Source organism: Mandrillus leucophaeus, unplaced genomic scaffold, assembly GCF_000951045.1.
Source record: "Mandrillus leucophaeus isolate KB7577 unplaced genomic scaffold, Mleu.le_1.0 Scaffold1212, whole genome shotgun sequence".
NCBI lineage: Eukaryota > Metazoa > Chordata > Mammalia > Primates > Cercopithecidae > Mandrillus > Mandrillus leucophaeus.
In genome coordinates, this window is record NW_012100455.1 from 97,177 (window position 1) to 106,112 (window position 8,936).

Here is an 8,936-nt window from a genome sequence, read left to right on the forward strand (position 1 = left end):
TAGCAATGTCAGAATGGACTACTCCAAGATTGTTTCAGTTTAGCAGCATTTCTGCCTTCACAAGAGTAGTTTCACAGGAGTTGTGCTTAAAAAAAAAAAAAAGTCTACCGACTCAGTAGGTAACAGAATAAATGATAGATGAGGAAAGAAAATGGGAAGAAATGTTGGGTGATAGGGAACACAGTGTGATTACAAAAATGGATGGACATTGTAATTGGAACAAGCAAATGGAGAAACTAGGGGGGTAGCATGATGGAAAAAGTTTAATCTGTATACATTTTGTGGACGTGAAAAGAATAATAGAAGTTCAAATGGAACTATAGAATGTTTGAATCATGTAACAAAGGCTTTTACAAATTTGTAACTGAGATCCAGAAGGTATGATGGGAGACTATCAAGGAGCATGAGGAGGGTACTATAAGCGTATAATTGGGAAAAGTGCAGAAAAGGACTCCTATGGGAAAAGCAACATAATGGCAAACATTAGCAACTTCCAGATTAGAGGGATATTAAGATCATGCAATAAGTTTTGGATAAAGAAAAGGAATTTGGGCAAGATTTTTTGTTTTTTGAGAAAAAGTGAGTATTGAATAGTAGTGGTGGTGGTGGTGGTAGTAGTAGCAGCTAGTGTTAGGTAGGGGAGAGAGTTAATGTTTGTACATAGGAAAATATTTTTTGTCATTGTCCTATATTTTTAAGTGCAGTGCCCATGAATAGTTCTTGTTTAATACATAATGTTAATTTACACAATTTTGTCTTCTTTCTATTGTCAAATCTTTATATTTAACTTTCTAACTCAGTTGAAACAGAAGGAAGAAGGTAGTTCATCTCTTTTCATTATTATTGTCTACGCTATCCCTGCATTCATGACTTTGGAATATTTTTTGTGCCATCTCATTTTACTTATTTGGAATTTTCTATCTTTTTAATTTATATTTAGGATACATAACTTTTGTTAGATATATGTATTAGAAATAGTTTTTAAAGCAATGGATTGTCTTATTACTCTTTTTAATTATGTTTTATAAAAAAATTTAGATTTTATTTTGGAGACAAAGGGTACATGTGCAGGTTTGTTGCAAGAGTATATTGTCTGATGCTGAAGTTTGGATTGTAAATTCCATCACTCAAGGAGTGAGCGTAGTGCCCAATAGGTAGTTTTCAACCTGTGTTCCCACCTTCCCCTGCCCTCTAGCCATCCACAGTGTCTACTGTTCTCATCTTTATGTCCTTGAATGCCCAATGTTTAGCTCCCACTTATAAAAATGAGATCATGTGGTATTTTATTTTCTGTGCAAGTGTTAATCATGCTTAGGATTATGACCACCAGCTGTATTCATCTTGCTGCAAAGGACATTATTTCATCCTTTTTTATGGCTGTATAGTATTCCATGATGTGTATGTACCACATTTTCTTTATTCAATTTACTGATGATAGGCACCTAGGTTGATTCCATGTCTTTACTGTTATGAATAACGCTGCAGTGAACATATGAGTACATGTGTGTTTTTGGTAGAAAAAATTATTTTTTCTGTGGGTATGTATCCAGCAATTGTGCTAGGTTGAATGATAGCTGTGTTTTAAATTCTTTGAGAAATCTCTAAACTACTTTCCACAGGGTCTGAACTAATTTACTTCCCAACAACAATTCATAAGCCTTCCATCTTCTCTGCAGCCTCACCAGCATCTATTATTATTTTACTTTTTAATAGTAGCCACTCTAACTGGTGTGAGATGTTATCTTATTGGTGTTTTGATGTGCATTTCTTTGATGATTAGTGATGAAGAACACTTTCACATATGTTTGCTGGCTACTTGTATGTCTTGTTTTAAGAAGTGTGTGTTTGGATGTGTGTCATGGCTCACACTTGTAATCCCAGCACTTTGGGAGCTCAAGTGAGAGGACTGCTTGAGGCTAGCAGTTTGAGATCAGCCTGGTCAATAGAGTGAGATCCAGTCTAAATTTAAAATAGTTGTACATGGTGGTGCATGCCTTTGTCCCAACTACCCAGAAGGCTGAGGCAGGAGGATTGCTTGAGCCTGGGAGGTCGAGGCAGCAGTGAGCTGTGTTAGTGCCACTGCACTACAGCCTGGGTGACAGAGCCAGATCCTGTCTCAAAGAAAAATAAAAAGTGTTCTGGTTCGCTACTAACATTTTATTGGGGTTTTTTTTTTTGGCTTGTTGATTTGTTTACTTACCTTAGAGATTCTGGATTTTAGAACTTTGTCAGATGTGAATGTATTCTTCTATTCTGTAGGTTGTCTGTCTACTCTGTTGATAGTTTCTTTTGCTGCACCAAAACTCTTTAGTTTAATTGGCTCCCATTTCTGATTTTTGTTGTTGTTGTTGTTGCTGTTGTAATAGATTTCAGGGACATAGCCATAAATTATTTGCCAAGATCACTGTTGAGAAGGGTATTTCCTAGTTTTTTTCCCCAGGATTTTTATAGTCTTACATTCAAATCTCTAATCTATCTTGAGTTAATTTTTGGATATGGTGAAAGGCAGAGGTCCAGTTCCTTCTTTCGCATATGGCTAACCAGTTATCCCACCACCATTTACGGAATGGAGAGTTCTTTCCTTAAAACTTGGTTTTCTCAGCTTTGTTAAAGATCAGATGATTGTAGGTCTGCAGCTTTGTTTCTGAGTTCTCTAATCTATTCCATTGGTCCATGTATCATTCTGATACACTAATAACATTCAAGGTAAGACTCTCAGCTCACTATATGCAAGAAAGCCTATTACCAATACATTTATTGAAAACAATCAGAGGCAATTGCTTAATATTACAGTTGCCTCATTGTTTAACATCACATTTGTCTGATATTGTAATACTAGTTGCGGCAAACAAGTGCCTGGTTTAAAACATAAAAAGAAGACTTTAAAAATGAGATATCCATAGAAAATTTTAGAAAGCTCTGACATATTCTTTGTAATGTACAAGGCAATGGGCATGTTCAGGGCTGTGCATATAGCCAGGAAAGACCTGCAAGTATTTCCTCCTCTCATGTCTGGGTCATCTTGAGGACATGCACAAGGGGCCAAGAAGTCTAAGATGGAGGTGTAAGCTGCCAAAATGTTGAAGGAGTGCCATACCACATACACGGATTCCCTTGGCAAAGAGTAGAAAAAATATTGGTTTAAGGTATTTAAGGAGATCTCTGAATAATTGCTAATAGATCACTAAAGTAGCAAAGCATGGACTGTGAGTTCACATAATGTAAGAAATAAATACTTTATATATTACTTATAGAATTAATCTAAAGAACGTCACTAACAGAAACAACAACAAAAAGTAGCAAAACAACAACATCAACAACTGAAATATTATTCCAGAGAGAAAGAAAGTCAACTTTTCCAACTGCACACTATGTTATATGAAAGTTTTCAATATTCGGAAACGTAGAAGACACACAGGGACACCAGAGAATATAGTTCATATACAGAGGGGGGAATGTCAATAGAAACAGTCCTTGGGGGTACCAGATGTTTGACTAAAGAAGGAAATAATTTCATCTTAATCATTGCAAATATAAAGGGATAAAGGAAATGATAATTGAAGGATCTTTTAAAATGTATGGCAATAAGAATTCAAGCAAGATTAAATTATTAAAAGTATAGAAAATCTAGGCTTGTAAAAAATAACTACAGTTAAAAATGATTACCTAAGGCTCAACAGCAGATATGAGCTAACAGAAGAAAGAAGCAATAAATATCAACATAGGTCAAATGAAATTGTCCTCTGTGAGGAACAGAAAGAAAGAATAAAGAAAAATTGTCTTAAGAAATAATTTGCAATGTGTTTTTCTTAATTTTCAAACAGCTTGCCTGCACTAAGTTAATGTACACTTCTTAGTTTTCTTTTAGATTTCTCCAGTTAACTACACATTTGATTGGCACCTCAGGCATATCATTTAACTGGTCACCATAAGACAGTCTCTGGAGACTCTGGTCTTCATAGGAGAAATGCATGAACACTAAGCACATATAAGCTCCAGGGAGCATACAATGTGAACATGGCTGTGCCAGAGGAACATTGCTGTATGTTTGTTTCCCTTTTACTTTTGATTTTCTGTCTCCTAAGGGACATAACAGCTTTCCAAACTTGAGGGGACTCCTGAGCATTTGTGTAGCCTATTACAAAGCAACTATAACTACCAACTTGCCAGAGAGACTTTCTGCTTTAATGATAAATGCTGTCATAGTTTTTAACCATTTCCACATATGGATATCTCCCTAGATGCTGCAGTGAAAAATGATCATTTGTGATTTTGCAGAAAATAAGTTACAACAGGTTTTTAATTCCAATCTGCACTATATTATGTACTGTAAGATGGTATTCAAGATAAAGCAGGTGGAAGTAAATGAGAAAGGAAAATGTATAAACATGTAAATAATGTTACACATTTCTAAAAGACATGTGGACATTTGAATTAATGTGAATTTCTAGTAGAGGAGTAAATCATCCTAGAAGATACACACACACACACAAATACACACAAACACACACACACATATACACACACACACAAAGCTGTAGTCAATATGTTACTTTTCAAGGAAAAACATTGAAAAGTTATACTAAAGGGTAGTGTCTGGTTATGCAACTCATGCTAAAAACAATTTTATAGGAAGATATTCTAAGAAGGAAGCTGAAGTGAATGAAGGGTAGGCAAAAACTGTAAATAGACTGACCATCTCTAAAGTCGGAAGCTTCAGGAACAAGAATAAACATCTGTGAAATTATTAAGAGACTAGAGAAGATCTACAGGAACATCTGATCTCCTCTGGAAATTTATTGCGAGTTTGCTGGAATTCTGCACCTTCTTTTTGGTGCTCACAGTCTGATGAAGGAGGCTGACAGAAAAATAAACAAAATGCAAATAATACGGTAAGAGTTCTATGAGACACTTAATGACTGCTTGTCTGAAGTATTAGAGTTAAATAAAAGAGACAAGGATAATGCTGGGATTTCTTACTTTAATGGCTGGGTGGCTGTTGTTTCCACCAAATAAAATACAATCAAGTAGAGGAGAATGAAAGAACTCACTGAATTTAGTTTGAGGTATATTTATGTGATGTCACTAAAATGCATTGATATATATAATATGTAGTACTTTCAATAAAGACTGCATAGAAAATACCATGATACTGAAATACAGTCATCTATGCTGAACTGGCAGGTTCCAGCAAGGGGCTTTGTGGACTGACCCAGAAACAAGCAAACAATCAAAGCCCAGGCTCTCAGAAGGAATCAGGTATTTATCTGGTTCAGAAACAGATAGAATAATGGTGCCAACATGTAGTTACAGAGGTTTGGGAAGATATTCCTATTGCCTTGGCTGACTGTCTGCTGAAGATAATGTCAAGAATGGCCTTATTGAAACAAATGGATGTCTCTAGAGTTTCATTCAAATTAAGCCTGAGAGGAAACAGAGAAGACTTTCTATGAGGGATGGTTGACTGCACAAGCAGATCACACTTTGGGAGGTATTCTCCATAAATTTCTTGGTGTCTCACTTCGGACACCCAAATAGAAAGCATCTCTTGGTTAGCGGGAAGTCACTTTACTTCTTTCCTCTTGGTATAGATTAGAAATGTTGCCATCTTATAAGTAAATTCATGGGAAACTAAATGATAATGGTTTTTAAATATTTATATGTATTTACCAAGCACAATTATGCTTGTTTGTAATCTTAAGCAATGTTGCTTCACTAAAATCTATGTATACATTTCTAGGTGGCTTAAGTTGTTTCTTATAACTACAACTCTATGCTTAACATTATAACATTATACCCTATTATTTTCCAGTGGCATCTTGTGTATCTGATTCTCCCAGAAACGAATACATTAATGGTACATGGCAGAGCGTAATTACAAATGAAAAACGGCCATTTAAGGAGTTGCAAAGAGCAAAACTTAATAAATACTTTTAAAGCTTTCATGCTTTGAATGTTAAATATTTGCTCATTTTGTGTAAGTTCTTATCTGTGGGGTTACGGCTTCATCTGTTCCATGACTCTGTGTTCTAATAGGAGTTGAAGCTCTGAGTGTTTCTAACATGTTTTGTGACACAGTAACTTTTTTCAATTCTTTACTATGAAACACTTCAGTCTCTCACTTACATAGGCCCAGCATAGTATATCTTTAATTGTAGAACGCAGATACCATAAACAAGAAAACATTCTCCCACACAGGTATTATTTGGACGTCGAGGCAAGAAGCATTGTCATTAGAAATACATGTTAATATTTATAACAATATGTGATAAGGATATATTCATCAAGATATCTTAATCTTTTACATCAGTGAAGTTTAGGACCAGAAATTGCCATAACAGGAGAAAATATAAGTGTGTAGCAAGTATTCTACACTCTTGGTGGGAGGTAGACACTGGATTCTAGGAAGAAAGATAGAGAGCTGTTATCAAAATTAAAGGATATGGTCAGAGCAAGAGTCATCAGAAGCTACTCTTGCTGTATATATTTTTTAAAAGGCTGATTTATAGATGCTTTGCTCTTTACTCTCATAATGCAGGTGGATGCAAGAGCCAGAGGCAGAGCTGAGTCTATAGATTAAATCCCTCAATTTGTAGAAAATAAGCTGGACTTATTAACTGATGTTCTTATTTATTGCAATTTTAAACCATTTGCTGGAATTGGGAAATAAAATCTCTCATTACTTTTACATGGTTGTGTTACTCTGTTCATCTTTAAATCTTCTTAAGTAGTTAACCTAAAATACGCATACATTTGCCTTTGATGCATAATAAAGCATATATTGTCATTAATTTTGATTTTTTTAATTCTTTAGTGTTAGGAAATCTTATTCTGAATTACTGATTAAGTTATACTTCCTAAGGATAACAGTATTATTTAAAAGTAGTTGCATGTTGAAACACCTGTTAATCATTTTGTGCATGAATGTGTGTGTTCATGTGTCTTTGTCTTCATATTTTATGTAAATTTCCTTGAAAACACAGCTTGATTTTTGTTCTAAGACTGTTGGTGTCACAGAATCCAACACTTGCTTTGGCACAGGATGAGGTTACATTATTACTATCTACTTTTCTTAGAGGAAATAGAAATTATGTAGTAGAATTAAATGAACTTTCAAAACTCAGAAAAAATAAAATAATAAATACACTAAATCTTCTCATTTTCAGAAGAATATGTGGGAACTCAGAATGGTGAAATGGTTTACCAGGAAATGTATGTCAGCTCTTCAGGTAGGCTATTACACAGTAAGCCTGGATTCTCCCACATGCAGAATCATGGAAAAATTGCATTGTAATCCTGCTTTGCCTGCCTACTTTGAATTAAACATACAACTTCTCAAGTTTTAACATGGGAGACAATGCTACACATTACCACATCTCATCCTTCTTCCTGATTGGTATTCCTGGTTTGCAAGATTTTCACTGCTGGATTGGCATCCCTGTCTTCCTCCTGTTTGTCCTGACCCTGCTGGGGAACAGTGTAATCGTTATTACTGTCAAGCTAGAACCAAGCCTCCAGCAGCCTATGTATTTTTTCCTTTGCATGCTGGCAGTGAATGACATGGCTCTTGCCTCTTCCACAGCACCCAAAATGCTTGGAATCTTCTGGTTTGATGCTCACAGGGTTGTCTTTAATATCTGCCTAGCACAAATGTATTTCATCCACACATTTTGCATTATTGAGTCAGCCCTTCTTGTTGCCATGGCCTTTGACCGCTTTGTAGCTATTTGTATCCCACTGCGTTATACAACCATCCTGACGACACCAGTGGTTGTTAAAGTGAGTGCCATTGGTGTAATTCGAGCTATCCTAATGGTTTTGCCCTCTCCTCTTCTTATTAAGAGGCTACCGTATTACACCAAATATGTCATCAATCACGCGTATTGTGAGCACATGGCTGTGGTGAAGTTGGCCAGCGCCAATACCTTCATTAACAGAGCATATGGAATCTCTGTGGCCCTTTCAGTGGTGATATTGGACCTAGGGCTCATTGCCACGTCCTATATCAAAATCCTTCAGGCAGTCTTTCGTCTTTCTTCCCAGAATGCCCGCTCTAAAGCACTGGGCACCTGTGCTGCCCATGTCTGCACTATTCTTGTCTTCTATATGCCTGCACTTTTTAGCTTCCTAACTCACCGCATTGGCAAGAAGGTACCTCCAAGTATCCACATAATTTTTGCAAGTTTGTACCTTCTAGTTCCCCCCACAGTCAATCCCCTGGTATATGGTGTCAAGACCAAGCAGATTAGAGACCAAGTGATGGGTCTGTTTTTCTCAAAGAAAAAGATTTCTAGTAAGTAAAACATGGAAATACCAGCCCTAGTTTGTATTCTGGCTCTTAAAGACATGGTTACCCTGCGGAATACCTCAAATCAGATCTCCAAAGTTCTCTTTCTTGCTTCTTATATGCCTTGTAGCAGAAATAGTTGATGTTGTACATTCACTTCGTTTAATACTACCTTTTGTCAATTTTTTATGTTTTCCGTTCATATCTATTTGAAATAAAAATAAATCAGAAATTGTCAAAGTTTGCCACATGGAAGACATTTAATATATTTTAATAATTATTTTATTACTTTATATATGATTTAATATTGATAATTTTGTTATTATTTTATATTTCATCCACAAATGTGAAATAACTAAATAAGTGTTACAAAAAAATTGAAGAATTTCAGTTTGTTTGATCAGACTTCTTTTTGAAAAATGATGTCACCACTGGGCATGGTATATTTAGGATACATAAGTTTTATTAGCTATATGTATTGGAAATAGTTTTTTAAAACTATGGATTGTCTTATTACTATATTAATTATGTCTTTTTAAAAAATTTAAAATTTTATTTTAGATACAGAGGGTCCCATTTCTGATATTTTGGGGGTTTTTTTTGGCAATAGATTTCAGGGGCATACCCATAAATTATTTGCCAAGATCAC

At 35.4% G+C, this 8,936-nt stretch overlaps 1 protein-coding gene across 1 annotated transcript; it reads left to right on the forward strand.

Moving 5' to 3' along the window:
• The first annotated feature begins 7,347 nt into the window (after positions 1-7,347).
• LOC105533003 (putative olfactory receptor 52P1) lies at positions 7,348-8,301 on the forward strand. Its single transcript, XM_011971342.1, has one exon. The coding sequence runs from the start codon at positions 7,348-7,350 to the stop codon at positions 8,299-8,301; it is 954 nt and encodes a 317-aa protein (XP_011826732.1).
• Positions 8,302-8,936: the final 635 nt, after the last annotated feature.